General features: G+C 42.1%; 1 protein-coding gene across 1 annotated transcript in view; it reads left to right on the top strand.

Annotated features, from left to right (window-relative positions):
* Nucleotides 1-20,374, top strand: part of LOC122880138 (protocadherin Fat 4) — a 109,258-nt gene that overhangs the window by 73,451 nt on the left and 15,433 nt on the right. Inside the window, exons 7-11 of the mRNA XM_044204945.1 lie at nt 8,277-8,457; nt 11,728-11,978; nt 12,298-16,647; nt 18,188-18,292; nt 18,702-19,009. Coding sequence (XP_044060880.1) covers nt 8,277-8,457; nt 11,728-11,978; nt 12,298-16,647; nt 18,188-18,292; nt 18,702-19,009 — 5,195 coding nt within the window. The remainder of the gene's footprint in view (nt 1-8,276; nt 8,458-11,727; nt 11,979-12,297; nt 16,648-18,187; nt 18,293-18,701; nt 19,010-20,374) is intronic.

Here is a 20,374-nt window from a genome sequence, read left to right as displayed (position 1 = left end):
TTCTCACAAAGTTAATATTCTCATAACTAGCTGTAGCTGTTCATGACTTGCTTTTCTATTTAAATAACTTGCAGTATGAAATGTGTATTTACATAACAATGCATGCTTTCACTCCTAAACACTTTTCCAAAGTCATATTTCAGATTTATATGGCCCATGTATGAACATTACAGAGTTGTGTTATGAGCAAGTTATACTGCCAGTGTGTTTTCCACCTCTCACACTGGTTATCTGTTGGTATTGCTGTGTCACTGTAAAATGGAAAACAGTCACTGAATGTTCCACAGATGCACTGCTAAATAAGGATTTCCAAATATTCAACAACATAGCAAATAAAAGCACCATTGTAATAAAACACAAAAGGCAAAACACTTTATTAAATTTCACCACAGGCCCTAAAATATGAGAAAAAGCAGCACTTTTTGTCTGTCAATATGCTTTCCTTCCCTGCCTGCAAACCGCCAAACCCTATCCGTAACATATGGGGAAGAAATTATACAAAAGCATTCAGAAGCAGCAGTCCATAAATAACTGGCAAGCTGTATAACATTTTAGGTTTAATTTGTCGAATGCCTCTGAGATAGCCGTATTATTAGAAATACTCTTTCCCCCTTATACTGGTTAGCAGCCTTGAGTGTTCTACTGAGATATCCCTTTCATTCTCTGGCTTGTTAACTGTGAGAAAACCTCTGTTTACTCTGTTATGTTTGGCAAACTGTGCAGTGGGACAGCTCGCACCCTGCACTCAGCTCCTCTGAGGCCATTCATGGGTGCTGTACGGGGTTGCATTAAAAGAAGCTTTGTCGCAAAGCAACAGGTTCTCCGAGGCAGAAAAATGTCAATTTTGCCTTGATGGCGACCAATCCCCCCCCAGTAATGATGTGTTTTATTTACGCTGTCCCTTAAGAGCACAATCTAGCCGCAGTCCATAAACCTTAATTAACCGTTTAGCCTTAAGCTTCAGGCTCCAGATGGGCTGTCTCATAAATTTACACATTCATCCATCTTCCCTAAGTCAACCTGTCCTGGACTTCCCAGTTTAATGAACCCGGTTGTTTGGGCATCCCAGCTTTATGGTAGTTTGTCTGTTAATCGATAAAACATCAGTCAATACATAGTGAAGGAAGAGATTATCTCTTGTGCCAGCAGAGACACCCAAACCAGCTTCTTGGCAGGGGTTAGACTGAGCAACTCAGGGCAACTTGCAGCCTTTCCCAGGAGGTGGGTGCTGCTGTTTCCTTCAAATCAACCCCCTGTGAGGCTCTCACAGCAGTGCGTGCCCTCATAGCAGCTGCAGCGGTCAAAAAACAGATAGCTTAATCGTCATTAACACATGTATTTGTACCCCCTCCGGTTCAGAAAGTATGGCCACGGCACCTTCTTGGAGGTTAATGTGATTTGTCTGGTGGTAATGTACACTAATAAGGTGCTTAGACCCAGCCATATGTTTATGCTAGACAATACTTTCTGGGTTGAGAGGCTTATAGAGAAACTGTCTGTGGATCTTTAGGATGGAAGAGGAGGCAACAGAAGGTCAGCTGGTCTAGTTTAGTCTCAGGGTCCTGAAAGCTTGTTATTTTGGACGCCGATTCTTTGGGGTTATTCTGGGTTCTCCCATTTTCTCCAAACGTGATCCAAACTGAATCAAAGCGCTTAGATCTGAGCTCACATGCATCAATGAAATATTAGCAGACAGAATTGAATGTCATTCCCACCGCCAGTTTAACAAGCACTTTAAGTTCTTTGGGATTATTGTGAAATATCAAACAGAGGGCTCTGTTTTGGTTGTCACTGCCCCAGCTGTGTCATTCCCAGTTCTGAAGGGAATGTGCTGTGTTTAATTAAATGGTAATGGTGTTTCTAGATTCAATTAAAGCAGGGAGGAATCCTCTCGTGGCTCGAGCGCTTTGAGCTCCCCGATGAATTCAGTTGCTTTGTGTGAAATGAGGTGCACTGACGCCAGTGTCTTTCTACTTTATCCCGTAGTGTAATGGCTGTTCATAGGATAAAAACAGTTATCTGAATAACATCAGTCTGATGTGTTCCCATGAAGAATTCCCTGAGTCTTGGAGACAGGGACTTATCCTTTATGGTATCCATACGGCTTCGGAGCTCAGTGACTCCAGCACAGCTCTCTAGGGCAAAACCACCTCATGGAAACACAGTACCACATGGTCCACTATTTTCTTTACTGATTGAGAGAGCATGCTTCTCTGGATCCAAATTCCATTTCCTCGTGTGCAATAATAACCAAGATGAATTTGGATCAAATATACACACACTCACTCGCCTGGACTGTAAGCGACGAGTGGCATTTACTTCCAAAACAATTTTCTAGCCACAGCAAAATTGCTCGTGTAAAAGTACACAGTTTATCTTGAGATTTGAGCGATAATGTTGATAACTTCTCACCGTGAGGTAAATTCAGATGATGTGAGGCTGTAATCACCAGGAGAGTAGTGTCAGGTCATGGTGGTTTGCTTTCCTAAGTGACCGAAGATTAACCCCTGAAATAAGATTATGCTCACGGCACAAACTTCAGACAGAGGTGAGGTAGTGCCTTGATTGCCTTATCTGTTTTGGCAAACAAGTGATCTACAAATTAGAGGTCTTTAAACATAATGGTAATAAGAATGCAAACACTAGTTCTTTCCTTTCGAACATGCACAAGCAGTGACTTGGGTAAGTTTTTGTATCTCATTTAGTGATCTCTTCAATTAATTGTGTATCTTATCTTTTGATGAACATTTACCTGCATGGCTTTGTTTCATGGAGTCTATAACATTTGTTCATACCTTCAAATGTCAGCATATACAACAGGCAAATAAAACAGGCCCAGCTTGTATGCAGCCTTTTAAAAAGTGTAAAATTTACAAAACTACTGTAGAAAGAAAAAAAAAATAGGGTCTGGGTCTGGGTCTGGGGACAGGATTTGCCAATGGAAAAAATACTTTTCTAACCACAGTGCATGGCACCCACCAGTAGGCAGCTGACTTCCCGCTGCAAATTTCCACCAGCTCTCTTTCCATGGCAAAATGATGTCATTTGTCGTATAGCAGTGGGCCAGATTGTGCGCTGCCAGATTTAGGCATATTTCCTCACCATATCTCCACCCCCCCCGTTCCACAGCTTGAGCCACGGCGCACGAGGTGACACCCGCCTCGGCTGCAGTCGTCTAAATCATTGACCCTGACACTCTTCCCTGGGCTTTGCCAGATTCCAGCAAAGACTGTTTGGAGGAGATGCTGGCATTTCTCAGCACTCTTGGAGAGCATTCCTCTCCTGTTGAGTCACTCCCTCCAAAAAAAAGAAGAATGGGATGGAGGTTATTTTGTACATAATAAAGTGTTCTGGGTTTGCTTTTCTTAATATTGCAGGTATGGTATTCTGAGGAAATTTAAGAATCGGAAACAGGCGGCATACTTAGCTGCGATGTTGACCCCATTATTTCGCAGCCGCCATTGTATGAATCTTAAGAATGTCTCACCCTAACCTTAACTATTTGAAACAACTGTCATTTAAATACATTTGCTTACCTGCCAAGATATAGTGTTCCTTGATGACTAAATCTGTCAGCCCACGCGATGTAACAAGAGAGATCTGAACTATTAACACATTGGACAGCAGGTTTTGGGGGAAACAGCTGCCAGGGGTTATGTGATATCAGTGAGCCCCAGGAGGCTACGAAGGCACGTCCTGAGGCTGCACAGAGGCGTATGATGCTGTGAGAAGTGATACACCAAGAAAGATGTGAAAAATGCTTTGTTTGAACCCACGACTGTCGACGGCGGCGGGGTCAGCACAGGTTCAGGGTCGCAGGAGCGTCAGGGGGCAGGTATTTTAGCCCAGTTTGGGTCTTCACTAAGAGGGGTGGGGTGTCTTTACTTTATGCTTACTAAGGATTAGCTGGAATAACAGTGTCCTCTGCCTCAGAGTCCCTGATGCGTGTGGTGACAGAGGCAATGCAGGTCAAAGGTCACACAAGTGGTGGAGGAGGAGGTTGTTCGTTCTCCCGAGGCAGTAAACAGGTTGTGACATCACATCCTGTGCAAAAGTGAAATGCCTGGAAGGAGGGCAGTGTGCTCCACACACACACACACACACACACAGGGCAAGCCTTGTAGCCTGGCCTGCTTCCGCTCTTAGTGGGGAAACAATGCTATTGAAATGCAGCAACCGCACTCACTGTGTAACAGAAGGCAGTTTGAGTTCAGAAAAATATAGCAGCTGGCTTGATATTCAAAACCAAATGTTTTCTTCATTCAGTCAGTCTCTTGGTAGGAGCTAATGGCTTTTATAGACAAAGCCACTTAGCTCCCAGAGCCACTTATCAGCCCAGCAGCTCCGGCCTGCACAGAACATCTTTGATCAACAACAGTCTTAGTGAGTTGCTGACTGTCAAACACACTTTGCCTGGCAGCAGCAGCTCTACGCCGGTTAACTTAAAGTGATACAGACACCTTGCTGACTTGGATCACTCCTCAATTAAGAGGATCAGCTGAGGAGGAGCAGGAGTTGCTCTAATCTGTTGCCATGACAACCTCCTAAATGATGACTCATGTCAATTCAATCACATTGCGCGCCTGAACGTTTGACACCGCAGGCTCAAGCGTAGGGGGGCTAGAAAGCTGCATTCAAGTATGATGTTGATTAAGTAATTCTGCTGACTACATTTGTTTGTGAACTTAGCCACATGTTGTGGTCCTTTGACTACATAATAGCCCTGTGATGATACAGTATAGACTAGATGCTACCTAAATTGCATACCACAATTTACATTTTCCGCTTGGATTGTGTTTCTGCTGCTGTTAATTCTTTGCATTTGACACCAAATTTGTCATCGGTTGTCCCTGTATAAAACGGCAATGATTTTGGAGTATTTTGTTTACAAGCAGTATTCTCTTTTATTTGTATTCACAAATATTTGTAAAGGTGGAAATACATAATCACCTCGAAATTCAACATTGCCTATATTTGGTTATAAACACAGGATTCTTAAAAAGCCAGCAAAGTCTTAGATAGAACTGCAAAGGACATGACTCATTTTGGTAATGAGTCACTAAAGATTAGTGCTGTATGGTTTCTGGGCCTCTTTTGGGATAGAAATTGTTTACTGTTACCTCTGTTTGTATCATTTATTTTGCTTCTGGAATTCAGCTCTGTTTATTCTGAACGCGTATGTTAGCCACTTCTGTTCTGACCAGAAAACCTGGATACATGAGAAGCTTAAGGTCGAATGTCTGTTTATTATCATAAAGCCAGGCAGTGAAATGATGTTACAGTAAACTATCTTAAATCTCACTTTGTGAGGAATCCCTTGCCCTTCTGAAAGAAGCTGTGGTGGTCTCCAAACCCCACAATAATGTTCACATTTATTGATTTTCGTAAGGAAATTATCTTTCTCTTCTCTGCCCACAGGGCAATTTAGTGTCAGTAATTTAACAGTGGCTGCAGCGCTTGTAGGAAATTTCATTTTTTTCTAAAGGACACTAGAGTTAGCTAGAAACAGTTTGAATCCTGTGTCCTACCCTGCTGGCACATACTGTATGTAAATTGTAGATCTTTATGCCTGTATACCTCAATACTTTTTTGGTACCAAGCAAAATGTGTCGTGGCACTGAGTTTTGAAAATTGTCAAGTACCAAAAGTTGGCAATAAATGTCTGGTCGTATTCCAAGTCGAGTTTACTTACTCTTTAATCAGGCCTGATTTAAATTATAATTCTGCAAATGTCTGTATATTTTTAGCCAAAACGTGGCTCTTAAGACAATATTTCACATTAAAGTAAAGTTTGACTTTATTTTTTATATGAAAAAAATGGTTTAGGAGGTGTAGGAAAATGTGTATGCAATCCTCAAAGCCAAGTATCGAAAAAGTTGTTTTGGTGTCGGTACAAAAACTCAGGTATTATATTGGAATTACTAATCAAACAAGTAAGTACAGCCATTACCTAACTACAGCCATGCCTAGCAGCTCTTTATGGCTGTACTTAGGCTTGAAATATCTCGTTCTTTAGCCACTATGCTCACCAGCTAATCGCTAACTGTGTCTGTCTGCTGTTTGGTGCTGAGCAGGTAGTGTACAGTGAGTTTTTAGAGCTTTTTCACTGAAAACAGCTGCCTGCTGCAACAGTCAAGTTGTGGGCTGGACAGATAAACAATGAGCTGAAACTCACTATAAAGCTCTGTAAAGCCGAGGGGAGCTGCAGATTCAGCTGATAATTATCTGTAGGTTCATCACTACAAGCGACCCCTTTCACATTGTCACATTGTTTTCACATTGACATTTGATACATTGTTATTGTTGAAATATTGATTAAAGCCGTTTTATGTTTTGGACAAAATGAAATTTTGATCTGATGATGGTACTAGATGAAAGTTAAGGGATCACCAAAGTCATTAGAATGTATCCTTTAAGGACCATCAGTATCTGTAGCAAATGTCACCGCAATCCATTCAGTTGTGAAGATATTTCACTCAAAACCACAAATATGAACCTTAATGGTAGATCGAGAAAAGGTCAGTGGATCACCAAAGTCAGTAGGGTTCATCCTCTGGGGATCATTGATATCTGTACCAAAGTTCATGACAATCCATCCAGTAGTTGTTGAGATATTTCAGGGCCAGGACCAAAGCGGTGGACTGACCGTCATTGCCGTCCATAGAGCCATACCACTAACTTGGCTAAAATACCTCATATCTAAACCAAGTACCTGTACAGTAAGTCTCAATGTGACTAAAAGCAAAAGCGTTTTCGACAGTGCTCATGTTCCTTTTTCCCTTTACCATGTTTTGGTGACAGAAAGTATGACAGAGAGTCATTTTAGCAGCAGTATTCATGTATCATCTCTGGAGGCTGTTGAGAGAAAGATAAATCATCTGACTTTCAAATGAGTAGAATTGGCACAAAATATAATGAGCATGTTGCCCTGATTTTATCATATTTATAAGATAATCCATGCTGGCTGAGCAATAGAGCCTTATCGTCCCTCAAGCTTTCTTTTCTGACCCTCCACCCCTCAACACCCTCTTTTCTCAGATTTCTTATGTTTTGATTTTGCACAGCTCCGCATTAGCAGAGAATTTTGGTGGCCACCATCCAAATGTTTTTATTATCTCTTATTAATACAGGCCCCCACGGTACACAAGTTCAAGCATCTGATGTTTTCAGCAGCTGAGTACACAGGCACAGGAGACACAAGCTCAGGATTGTGTATGTTTTTATTTGGGTGTATTATAGCTGACACATTCACATAGATTCCTGGAGAAAGCTGCAGAAGGGAACAACTACAAGTTAGAGGTGGGAAAAGTCCCTCATACAGCTTGCAGATCTCAGCTTTTCTCAATCCTCAGGTGCTCTCTGTCCTTATAAACAATGTAAACATATGCATACCAAGCCTTTTAAGATGTCCCCAAATCCCATATTGTGACTTTCAGTAACAAGGCTGAACCTATGTTTATGTTTGTAATATAGATCAGGCAGTTCAGTGTACCATTTAAGGAAGGATTATAAAGGCCAACTCAAGCAAGGCAGATGTCTGAATCTTTTTTTCTCTTCAGGTTTTTTGCATTGCAGCTCGTTTTCATCTGCTATTGATTTAAATGCATCCCCCGGGGCCCAGCAAGCCCGTTTCGTCACCCGCTCTGGGAGAAAACCGGTCAGATTTTTGCTGAAAATAGCACTTCTCCTCACTCAAATTCCACAGACTGACTCGCTCAGTGCCATGCACCTTAAAATAGATATCTCGCTGTGGAAATTAAATCTATGAGTGTCCAAGACCCCAGGAAGGACGCCTGAAAGATTTGGTTTCAGAGACATTGAGCCCTTTTGATGTGTTCTGCGCTGGAGTGTGTTGATGTGGCAGTACGGCGGCCGATGGAAACCCAAACTGATTGCCAGAGAAATTTTCTTGAATTAAATGCAGCAGGAATATTGTGGCTGAGCCATCACAGGAGTATGAATTGGTTCAGTGTGGATCTCGCTGCAAATGACAAGTCATGTACAATAAGTCATCGTGTGTCTAATGGGAGTCTTCATGGCGCTCACATATTACTGTGTCCACTTTCTATGGAACAAAAAAGAGTTCCTAATTCTGTCAGTTAGCAAATTCTCCGTGTTCAGGTCTGCCATGTGAATGGAAAGTGTAATGAGTTGCTTCTGTCCTGGCCATTGAGGCAGTTTCTCCTTCACCTCTTTTTAGTGTACTCACTGAAGGAAAAACAAACTGCTATTGTCACTCATAGTTTATTTCTTTCCCTTTCTCCCTTCATCTCCAGGTTCTCCGTCGCTGAGCGGAACAGGGACGGTAACAGTTCTGGTGGACGACGTGAACGATAACATCCCTGTTTTTACCTCCTCCACCTTCCACACCACCATCATGGAGGACGCCCCGACAGGGACAGATGTGCTATTGGTCAACAGCTCCGATGCAGATGTTGGCGTCAATGGTGTTATAAGGTACCCTTAGGCCTTTGCACTTTATTTTATTTTTAGGGATCACCTTTTTGTACTATGCTTTAGTATAGTATAAAGTATACTTTATAGTTTTAGTATACAATTAGTCAAAATGTCCTCACTATGGAGGATTTTCCTCCTTATTCTTTTGAAATATTTGTACCACATAAACGACGTGCTTCATTTCCTAAAATGTCTGTTTGTTGTCTCTTTCTTTTGACCTGGTTACATGTGTTTTTAGTATTTTTTGTGGGGGGCATGTCTTTATGCTTTTATTAAAAAGTTGAAAGAGAAATGTGGAACGACATGCAACAAATGTTTCCAGCCGAACTCGAATTGGGGACATTGCTCTGTAAGCAGCAAAGGAGGGTAGGAGAACCCTGGAGAGGGTCAGCACTTTTAATCCAATTTATACATAAAAATAAGTTTGACTTTGATCTAGTTATTCTGATCATTCAGGGTGCAAAAGCATTGTTTGCAAGGGCCTAGTTTCATAATTGGGCCTCATAATAAAATAATTACCAACAAAAATACTAACACAAATGATATTGTCCTGAATCACCAAAATCACAATCTTAAAATAGTCAACATTTAAGATTTTATGTAATTTCTTGAATAGCAACTTAATGTTTTTGTTTTTTTTACTGAAATTGTATTAAAATCTCCTCTTTAGATTTCATTACTACCTCCACTTTTAATGACAGGGTTAGAAGTTTGACAGAAGGAGCAAATACAGAAAAAGAAGAAAAATCACTAATAACAAATTACGGAAATTTCCTAATAGTTTGATTAGTTTTTTCCAAGGAAACAGTAGATAATTTGCACTGATGATCAATTTCAAATTTTACTTTATTACAGGCAGATTAATGCAGGAATAAAATCTTTTGTGTGCATAAGACTAATGAAGCCATTTTTTACAATCCAGATGAGATCTATGTCGCTCTGTTCAGTTAGTTACTACTGTGAGTAATCAGGTCAGTTTAAGTTTGCTTTGATTCCCTGGTGTGAAAATACCCTTTCAGGGCCATACAGGACTGGCTATCCTCACGCCTTCAGTGAAACGTTTTCAGAATCAGAATCAGAATCAGAAATACTTTATTGATCCCCGTAGGGAAACTCTTTGTTCCAGTAGCTCTTCTTTACGTCAGTGCACACAGGAGAAAACGATATTATACACTATAAACAGGTCAGAAATAAATTAAGTAACATGTTGGTATAAGTATAAGATAAACTAAGTGTCGAGTACCAAGTGGGTTTACTGGTAGATGGTGAAGTACAGTATAAATACAATGTCACTAATTATGTAATAAATGATAGTAAAAGCGGAGGTGCATGTACTGTCGAGAGTAATTGAGGTATATCCGTAACAGTAATAAGAAAAACTAACAAGGGAAAACTAATATTGCACTTGAGTAGTAAACAGAATATTGCACAATTATTATTAAGATGTAATGCTCAATGTCCAGTTTAGTGACCTAGGGTCAAACAGACTAATCCTTAGAGGGAGGAGTTAAATAGTTTGATGGCCACAGGCAGGAATGACTTCCTGTGGCGCTCTGTGGTGCTCTTTGGTGGGATGAGTCTTCCGCTGAAGGTGCTCCTTTGTTTAGCCAGCACGTCATGGAGCGGGTGGAGACACTGTCCAAGATGGCGTGTAGTTTGGCCAGCATCCTCCTCTCTGACACCACCGCCAGAGAGTCCAGCTCCACCCCCACAACAGCATAGTACAAAAAGGTTTTACCTAATCACCAGCTTTGGTGATTCCAGCCCGATGTTTTTTTGATGCGATTGTTTGACAGGAGTTTAGAAAGCAGAATGTAGAATTTTACTCAGAACCCAAAGTCATTGTTTGGGCTGTGATTCTCAAGCTGGACAACAGCTTTTTCACACTCACAGCTCCCCATGGGGGAGCTTGTAAGAGCTTCTGGCCGGTCTCTCTCAAGCCGGACACTGGCTCAAGTCCGACCCCTCCTCTCTCCTCAGTAACCCCACTGGGTGCACATTGGGGGGTACCGCAGTGCGCTTCAGTTTCCCAAAACACAGTAATGAGGATGTTAATTGTCTATGACAGTACGAGTTGTGCCCATCAGGGGTTCCAGGGGGTTCGAGGCCCTTAATGGAGACCAGAACAGGTTACCTTCAGTTATTAGTTTGGATTCTCACAGCCCATTAAATGCAATTCCGAAATCTAGACTTGTCTCTGGACTGTGTTCAGACCACAAGCATCTGTGGACAGTTTATGTTGTTAATGATGTCCAAATAAGCTTTGCATCCACTCTGCTTTCACACATTCTGAAATTTGTCGTCCTATCTCTGGAGGGGGATGCTTTTTCTGAAGCCTTTTCAAAATATGCACTGGTGTGTACATGTATGTGTCAGTTTACATTTATGTCTGGGTCCTGCTGGAGACTTGTGAGATACAGGGTGAAACGTGATATTTGTTTGAGAGCCAAAGACTGTGGCCCCTCTGTCCTGAAGAGTTTTATGTTATGTGATGTTTTTTATGCTTGTGCTTTATGTTTTGTTTATTTGTTTTTTATATGTGATATATATTTTTCATAGCTATTGAATTTTTTATGTTTTTTTTTTTCTTTTATAAATACCATGTTCCACAATAACGTAAATTAAATTGAACAAGATAAATCAAATAAAGGATTCTGGAGTTCTCCAACTTCAGCAGAGAAGGCAGCCTGAACCACAAGGGATCTCTGAGCAGTGAAGCAGAAAACAGTGGCTGCATTTGATAGACTATGAAGCTGGATGCCTCAATCAGTAAACTAACTGATTTGAAGTTATGCCAGTACAATGTGGTGACCATTTTTTGGCATATTTTTCTATTAAATGTGCTTTTGTGAAGCTTGAAACAGTGCCCTCTATAGACCACATTGAGACAGTACTCAACAAGACCCTTCAGTCACTGACAGTGCAGCAACCGATACGTAGAAACTGTTTTAGAGGAATGACTCATGTAACACCCGGTCAGTATTTACATTAGAAACACCTGTAATAACACAATTACTTCACTGTAATAAGATGTGTTCATGATGCAGAAATTGATGTAGCTCCATAGCCACTGAGTAGAACTGTACTGAGTTGTACTGAGAATTTGAGGGAATGAAAGAGTGATTATGTGTAATTTCATACTTTGTAGTGTCAATTCACACTGTAATAACTTATTTGAAACACCAAAAACATGTATATATATGCACGTGTAGTAAAAATCACAATCAAAAAGCATTCATTGAAACTTGTACTTCTTTATCTTTCCTACAGCTACAGCCTGACTGGAGGACATGGCCAGTTCTCCATCAACCCGGCTACAGGACAGATTATCACCAGCTCCCTGCTGGATCGAGAAGACAGGTCCGATTACCAGCTGCTGGTTGTGGCAACAGATGGAGGGCAGCCCCAGGGATTGTCCAGTTCCGCCACCGTGTCGGTGACGGTGGCTGACATCAATGATAACCCTCCTCACTTCCACCACCACCCCTATGTCACCCATATACCCGCCTATACTGCAGCAGGTTAGTACATGCCTTTAAAGGCACTGAAAAATTTTATGGTTTGCACCTGTTCTCACTGTTAATGTACTTTAGTTCAGTTTTTTTTTCTTTTAAATATCTGTAACTTTAGTCTCAAACAGATTCAAGAAGAAGAACACATCACATGTTGAAAAAAGGCTTTATGATCATGGGAAAGTATTGTTAAAGCTCCGTGTTTTCAGTCTTTTTTGACTTTCACTTAAACGCTCTCTACATGTATATGTTTATATGCAAGTTTACACATTGTTATCATCTTTAAAACAAAAACATATTTTCACAGAAAACTCATTTATGTCTTTAGGGTCCCTGGTCTTTGCTGTTACTGTCACTGACGAGGACTCAGGTTCCAACGCCCAGCTGCACTACTCCCTTATAGGGCGCAACTCTGAGAAGTTCAAGATCGACCCTATCAGAGGGTCCATCACTGCCAATGAGAAGCTAACTGGAAGCTCAGAAGTTACCCTTACGGTTCGAGTAAAAGACGGTGGAGCTAACCCCAAAACAGATACGACCACCGTGACTGTCCGCTTTGTTACTGGAGGAAACTTCCCTGTCATCAAACTGAAGGAGCATGCATTCACTTTCCCTGAGAGCCAGTCGACCAACCACGTTGTTACTACAGTGACTGGATCTTCTATGAGGGGTGGACCGTTGTCATATTACATCGCCAGCGGCAACCTGGATAATGCCTTTCACGTTGACCAGCTATCAGGCGAGTTGTCAATCAGACATCCACTAGATTATGAACACATTCAGAAGTATGTTCTCTGGATTGAGGCCAGAGATCAGGGTTTCCCACCTTATTCCTCTTATGAGAAAGTGGAAATAACTGTGCTGGACGTGAATGACAATCACCCAGTGTTTGATAAGGATCCCTTCCATGCTGAGATACTGGAGAACCTTTCACCTCAGCGGGTGCTGATGGTATCTGCTGTTGATCTGGACAGTGGGCCTAATGGACAGCTTGAATACGCCATCATTGATGGCAACAAGGAGAACAGTTTCAGCATTAATAGAGCAACTGGTGAAATACGAACCACCAGGCCACTGGACCGGGAGAAGGTGGCTCAGTACACTTTGAAAGTCAAAGCCACTGACCGGGGGTTGCCACCCAAAAACACAGCAGTCAAAGTGCTAATCAATGTACTGGATGTGAATGACAATGCTCCTAGGTTTTCCAAGATATTCAGTGCTACAGTGGCTGAAAATGCCCCAGTGGGTTACACAGTCACCAGAGTCACCACCACAGACGAGGATGCTGGTTCAAATGCCATTAGCCGATATTCAATTACAGATACCAGCCTTCCATTCAGTATTAATCCAAACACAGGAGACATAACAATAAGTAGGCCACTCAATAGAGAAGACACAGATCATTACATTGTTAAAGTGTCTGCCCATGACTCTGGCTGGACAGTAAGCACAGATGTCACCATATTTATAACAGATATTAACGATAATGCCCCCAGATTTAGTCGTCCCTCTTACTATCTGGACTACCCTGAGCTCACTGAGGTGGGCTCCCTGGTCACACAGGTGTCTGCCACAGATCCTGACGAAGATTTTAATGGCAAAATCTTCTATTTCATTCGGTCCCAGTCAGAGTATTTCAGAATTAATGCCAGCTCTGGAGAGATATTCGTGAAGCAGCAGTTGAAATATCAGAACTCGACAGGTGCTAGTAGTATAAATATAAATCGCCACAGCTTCATTGTCACAGCCTCAGACCGGGCAGTCAAGCCTTTGATGAGTGAGACGACAGTCATTGTAAACATTGTAGACAGCAATGATAATCCCCCTGAGTTTGATTTGCCTAGCTACTTTACTCCTGTCACTAAAAGTGTCAAGGTTGGCACAAGACTGATTAGGGTTGTAGCTCACGACAAAAAAGACTTTGGCCTTAATTCTGAGGTTGAGTACTTAATAACAGGTGGAAACAGCTCTAGTAAATTCAAACTAGATAAAACAAGTGGATGGATTACTGTTGCCTCCTCTCTTACATCTGATATGAATAAAATTTTCCTCATTGATACCACAGCAAGTGACAGAGGAAATCCTCCTTTGTCGGCACGAATGTCAGTGCGAATTGCAGTCACAGAGGAAAACCACCACACGCCTGAGTTCTCACAAAGCCAAATCTCAGCTACTGTACCTGAAAGCCTTGCTGTGGGAACAGCAATAAGGACCCTGTCTGCCAGAGACAAAGATAAAGAAATTAATGGCCTTATCACATACAATATTACTTCAGGCAACGACAAGGGTCTGTTTTCACTTAATGGTAAAACTGGAGTGTTATCCCTAGCTCACCCTTTGGACTTTGAAGAGAAGCAACAACATGAGCTTAAAGTTTCAGCCACTGATGGTGGTTGGATTGCAAAAACAAGCTATGTCTCCGTCACAATACATGTGACTGATGTGAATGACAACCCTCCTGTGTTTGATCCGGACGAGTATTTCCCTATTGTACAGGAGAATGTTCCCAGTGGCACCACTGTGGTCAAAATGAATGCCACAGACCGCGATTCGGGAGCTAACGCAGTCATGGCTTATGTGATACAGTCATCAGACAGTGACCTCTTTGTTATTGACCCGAACACGGGCACCATCACCACTCAGGGCTTCTTGGATTACGAGGCTAAGCAGGTCTACCATTTAACAGTAAAGGCCTTCAATGTCCCAGACGAGGAGCGCTGCAGCTTCGCCAATGTCAACATTCAGCTAAAGGGAGCCAATGAATACGTACCCCGCTTTGTCTCCAAACAGTACTACTTTGAAATCTCTGAAGCTGCTCCAAAAGGCACAGTGGTCGGGGAAGTGTTCGCCAGTGATCGAGACCAAGGAGATGATGGAGTGGTTTACTACCTAATTTTTGGGAAGAGCAGAAAGAAGGGCTTTGGCATCAACAAGAAAACGGGCCAGATTTATGTCACAGGTACTCTAGACCGTGAGAAAGAGGAAAAGATTTCACTGAAGGTGTTGGCAAAGAACGCCGGAAGCATCCGCGGGGCAGATATTGACGAGGTATTTGTGAACATCACAATTCTTGATGCCAACGATCCTCCTGTTTTTACCCAAGAACTGTATGATGTGCAGGTTAGTGAAGGTCTCTCACCTGGTGGTCTGGTTACCTTTGTGAGTGCTGAGGACTCAGACTCTGTACCAAGCTGGAGCAGATTTTCATACTCCATTGCTCCTGAGTTTGATAAAAATGTTTTCACTATCAACCCAAAAACTGGCCAAGTGGCTGTGGCTGCAGAGCTAGACAGAGAAACAACTCCTGTGTATAATCTAACAGTTCTTGCTGTGGATACTGGCACACCTCCTGCAACCGGAAGCACCACTGTGATTGTGAATCTGGAAGACATCAACGATAACGGTCCAACTTTGACAACTGCCTATGCTGAGGTAATGGAGAATCAGAGAGCTGGCACTGCAGTTACAACACTAGCAGCATCTGACCCAGATCTACCACCCAACCAAGGCCCTTTCTTATTCAGCCTTCTCAGTTCTGGATCTGCCAACAGCTACTTCAGCCTTAGTCCATCTGGAGTGTTAACCACTAGTCGGGAGATCGACAGAGAACAGTTTAGCGACTTCTCCCTCTCTGTTGTGATCAAAGACTCTGGTGTGCCTCAAATGTCCTCCACAGGAACAATTCACGTCAAAATAAACGATCAGAATGACAATCCTTCAGAGCCGAGGTCCATGGAAATCTTTGTCCACTACTTTGGGAACATGTTTCCTGGAGGTTCTTTGGGAGATGTCAAACCCCAAGACCCTGACATTCAGGATAAGTTCCACTGCTCCCTTATTCCACCATCCTCAGGTCTGTTTAGTATCCCAACCGGTACGTGCAACCTCAACTCTAAAGCCCGCTCAACAGATGGAACTTTTGAACTAACCATCCGTAGCAGTGATGGTGTTCACGGTTCAGTCAGCAATACAGCCCGAGTCCTCTTCATGGGTTTCACAAATGCCACAGTGGACAACAGCATACTCATTCGACTCCACTCTCAAGGAGTCAAAAGCTTCCTTACCAACCACTACCTCAGCTTCCTACGCATTGCCAACTCTCAGCTAGCAGGACTAGGCACAGGGGTGCTGCTTTATGGAGCGTTTGAACTCAACAATCAGACTTTCCTAATGGCAGCTGTGAAACGGGGCCACGGACAATATGTCAACCCCAGTGGCGTGGCCACATTCTTCCAGAGTATCAAAGACATTTTATATAGACAGAGCGGGGTGCAAATAGATGCGGTGGACCATGATCCTTGCACACGTAACCCGTGCCAGAATGGAGGCAGCTGCAAGAGGCGTCTCAGTGTCGGGCCTGATATGAAGACAGAAGAAAGTGTCCCAGTGATCCTTGTTTCCAACCACCCCCTGCAGCCCTACGCCTGCAGCTGCAGGCCAGGATACACAGGAGCTCTGTGTGAGACAGACATTGACGAGTGCCAGCCATCGCCCTGCCACAATGGCGGCACCTGCCACAATCTGGTGGGGGGTTTCTCCTGCACCTGTCCTGAAGGTTTCACCGGGATGGCCTGTGAGAGGGATATCAACGAATGCCTTTCCAATCCCTGCAAGAACGGGGCGCTGTGCCAGAACTTCCCCGGCGGCTTCAATTGCCTCTGCAAATCCGGCTTTGCAGGTACTATGCACGCAGAAGTCACATTTTATGTCTGACTCACTTATGTTAGGCTTGAAAGAAAACATGTTGGGAAACACACATACACACACTGACACTCACACAATAATGTAGTCACACACATGGCTTTGGGTCCAAGGAAAATATTTGCTTCTGAATGTTTCCAAGAGGTGTTGTAGCCATAGCATACAAGCATGGATGCCAAAAACAGTTTTCAGATTACTAGTTGGGGGGTATTAGCTGTGATGCATATCAGCCTGCCATGTTTGCTTTAATAAATAGGATGATGCGAAGCTGACCCTAGTCAGGACTTGAGTGTATACTCCACACACAGTTCACCAGTATCACATTTCATTGTGTGCCTTCATGTGTATGCAGCTATGACCACACACAGATATATTTCTAATCCAACTGTCTACAGAAGGATTTCTTAATCAAGGATTTCTCATTTGGCTCTGTTTTTAGTTGTATGACAAATGAGCAGCTTTATAAAAGATCCAATCAGGCCTTTTAGTTTGGAAATGTAATGAATACACTGCATTATTACCCTTGATAAAAGGGGAGTGTATTTTAAGTGGAATTACTTAGAACAGTCATTTGAATCCTGCATGTTGTCCAACCGCTGACTCCAGCATCTGAAAGACATTTTCAAAGCGGGCCGTAGCAGGCGATTTGCCTCAAGTCAAGTCATTACTGTCCCTTTTTATTATGACGATAAAAAATGACCACAAATCTTTAGGTTTCATCAAGATAAATGACCCTCCTGAAGAATTGCACCTATTGACTTACAGTAGTTTGCATGCCCTCACAATGAACTTTAAACTTCCTGTTTTCCCCGCCTGGTTTTTGGCAGCAGAATCTATCTCCATTAAGCAACTTGTAGCAGGATTTACAGCCTAAAATATATTTGCAGAAGTTCATTGTCAGTCTTTTTTGTATTGTGCCGTGCCTGAATCATTTATTACCAGTCCATTATTTTTATTATCAGTGTTACATTCCTTATCATGATGTTAAACCTTTCAACTCATTTAGATGTCCACCTATATTCATGTACATTGCAACTGTCTGTCTTTCTGCACTGTAAAAAAATCAAAATGTAATTTGATCTTTTGAAAATCTGATTATTCTTAGTGAGGAGAATCTGCCAATTGAGTGAGATCATTTCTTTTTTCCTATGAAAGTTTCAAGATGTTGTTTTGGATCAAATGATGTCATCATGGACAAGTGATTTTTATTCCAAAATAGCATCACTTCAAGATATTTTTTTAAATAAGTGAAACTGCTCTAAGACATGTGAAATTACATCTTCCTATTATATATTTTATGGTTGTTTCAACAAAAATAATAATAATTTTAGGACTCACTGCAAGTTTAAATGATTTGTTGGTGCCCAGATTTTTTTTGCAGTGCATTTCTCAGCTGTGAGGTGATGAAAGGCCTGCCTGACTTGGCCTGTGGGGAAAATGAACTGTGTTCCCCTCTGGGTTTTCACGTGTTGTCTGCCACCCCATCCATTTTAATTTGTGTTGTTCTGTGAACCCAGGCAAAACGTGTGATTCCATCATCAATCACTGTGAGTGTAACCCATGTTTTAATGGCGGGTCCTGTCAGAATCGGGTGGATGGATATTACTGTCATTGTCCGTTTGGTAAGTAATAGTAGGAAACTTTTTAGGGTATTAGCAAGCCCTGGTAAATTGAAAAGCAAGATGGACATTTCAGACGTGCAATCTTCCTAAAGAAAAGAAAGTTATGTAATCCATGATTATTTAAACAAATGTGGACACTGTCATTTCATTTTGTGTCTCCATTTTTCATGCTTTGTATTGCTGCTGTCACCAGTAAGCCTCCAATTTGGGCAAAAAGTATAAGTTTGTAACTTTTCAAAGATGCAAGATTATGATCTGGCAGCAGTGATATCTGCTTTGTTACTACTAAACATATAATATTGCTTGATAAAGATTCTGTTTTATCTGTAGATATTTTTATCACAGCAGCACCGTGAATCATTCATTGGCTTCCTCTCTGAGTCCTCTTTTGGTCTGTTTTTGTCCTCAGGGGTTTTCGGCAAACACTGTGAACTGAATAGCTATGGTTTTGAGGAGCTCTCCTACATGGAGTTTCCGTCTCTGGATCCCAACAATAACTACATATATATCAAGTTTGCTACACTGAAGAGCAACGCGCTGCTTATGTACAACCACGATAACCAGACCGGAGACAAGGCGGAGTTCCTGGCTCTTGAGATCTTCGAGGGACGAATGCGCTTCTCCTTCAATTTGGGAAGTGGAACTTATAAACTAATGACCATGATAAAAGTTTCGGATGGGCAGTTCCACACAGTCATTGCAAGGAGAGCTGGGATGGTAAGAATGTCTATTTTTATGGTAGAACTTAGCTCACATGTTAAACATTTTTCATCACGCACTCTTGAAAAACTTTTTATTTAGTGGCTTAATAGTTCTCATGGGTCTAGTAGCAAAAACATTGCGAAATGCCACATGGTGTGGACTTACAACGTGAGCTGCACTATCAATAGCATTTATGTCCTTTATAGCTGAAACCTGCATCCAAATTTGGCCTTATATTCTTTTTTGCACCATCAGATGATAATTAAACTCCCCCAAACCACGGGTAGCACAGCTTATGGTTTTCATGGTTTGTAATTATATTTTATTGCTCGTTGTGATTTACAATACGAGGATCCAAAATGACCCTGAAGGTTGAAATTCTGTCTCCTGTGCTCTGAATGAGAGGCTTCTCCCTGCCAGCAATGCAGTGGCAAGGAAAGAGGGAAAAAATGCAACCAGGCCCTGTCAAACCTTCTATAATGTAGCTCTCCTTCTGGACTTCAAATCTGTCATTTCCCACCGTGTACTGAGAGTTTCATAGGAAACTGGTAAAATCGTTAAATTGTCAGTTTTGAGATGGTGCAGAGTGACGGGATGGAAAGGAATACAGCACTCGTTGAGAACTGTGATTCTGTCTGCATAGTGCCCTGTGAAAAGTATGCGGAGGTGGCCATGTAAGGGCCCTTGAAGAATGACAGAGAAATGTGTGTGTGTCATGCCTCAAGTGCCAACTCCCTCAGGCGGTGTAAAGTGAACCTGATCACTATGTTTGCAAAAGGTGCTATGGGTCATTTCGGTGGTCAGGCTTGAGGTCTGTTCTAAGTTCCTGCCTCCTGAATTCTGAGCCAATGTCAAAAGCAGACAGAAACCATGGACATGGTCATGCACTACTTCATCATGAAGGCTCCAGATAATCAGTTCAGTTCAATTCAGTTTTGCTGTTTAAACCTGCATTAATTGATTTCATGTTTTTTGCCATGCACTTGGGAGTAGTGCAACAAGCTGTAAACACAACATTGATTTATTATCACCGAACTGAAGTTGATATTCATTTGGAGTCATGTTTCTGGCCACCTGGTGAATGAAGTCCAATATTCACTCTCCTTTTAGCTCCGTTTTGGTCTCCACTAACTCCTCAGGGAAATATCCGGCTCCTTATCTACTAAATGCTCCAATATGTTCGCCAGCCAGTCACTAACTTTGTCTGTCTGATGTTTGGTGCTGGTGCCGGTGCAGTGTACAGTGGTTTACTAAAGCTTTTTTGCTGAAAACAGCTGCCTGCAAATGGTGGAAACGAGAGCAGTGAGTGTAAATCAAAACAGTAAAGTTGTGGGTCCTAAAATCAAAACAATGAGCCGAAAGACAAAAAGCTCCATAGAG

The sequence above is a fragment of the Siniperca chuatsi genome, linkage group LG8 (genome assembly GCF_020085105.1).
Source record: "Siniperca chuatsi isolate FFG_IHB_CAS linkage group LG8, ASM2008510v1, whole genome shotgun sequence".
Classification (NCBI taxonomy): domain Eukaryota; kingdom Metazoa; phylum Chordata; class Actinopteri; order Centrarchiformes; family Sinipercidae; genus Siniperca; species Siniperca chuatsi.
The sequence above is the reverse complement of the archived record's forward strand: the minus strand, read 5'-3'. Positions and strand labels throughout refer to the sequence as shown.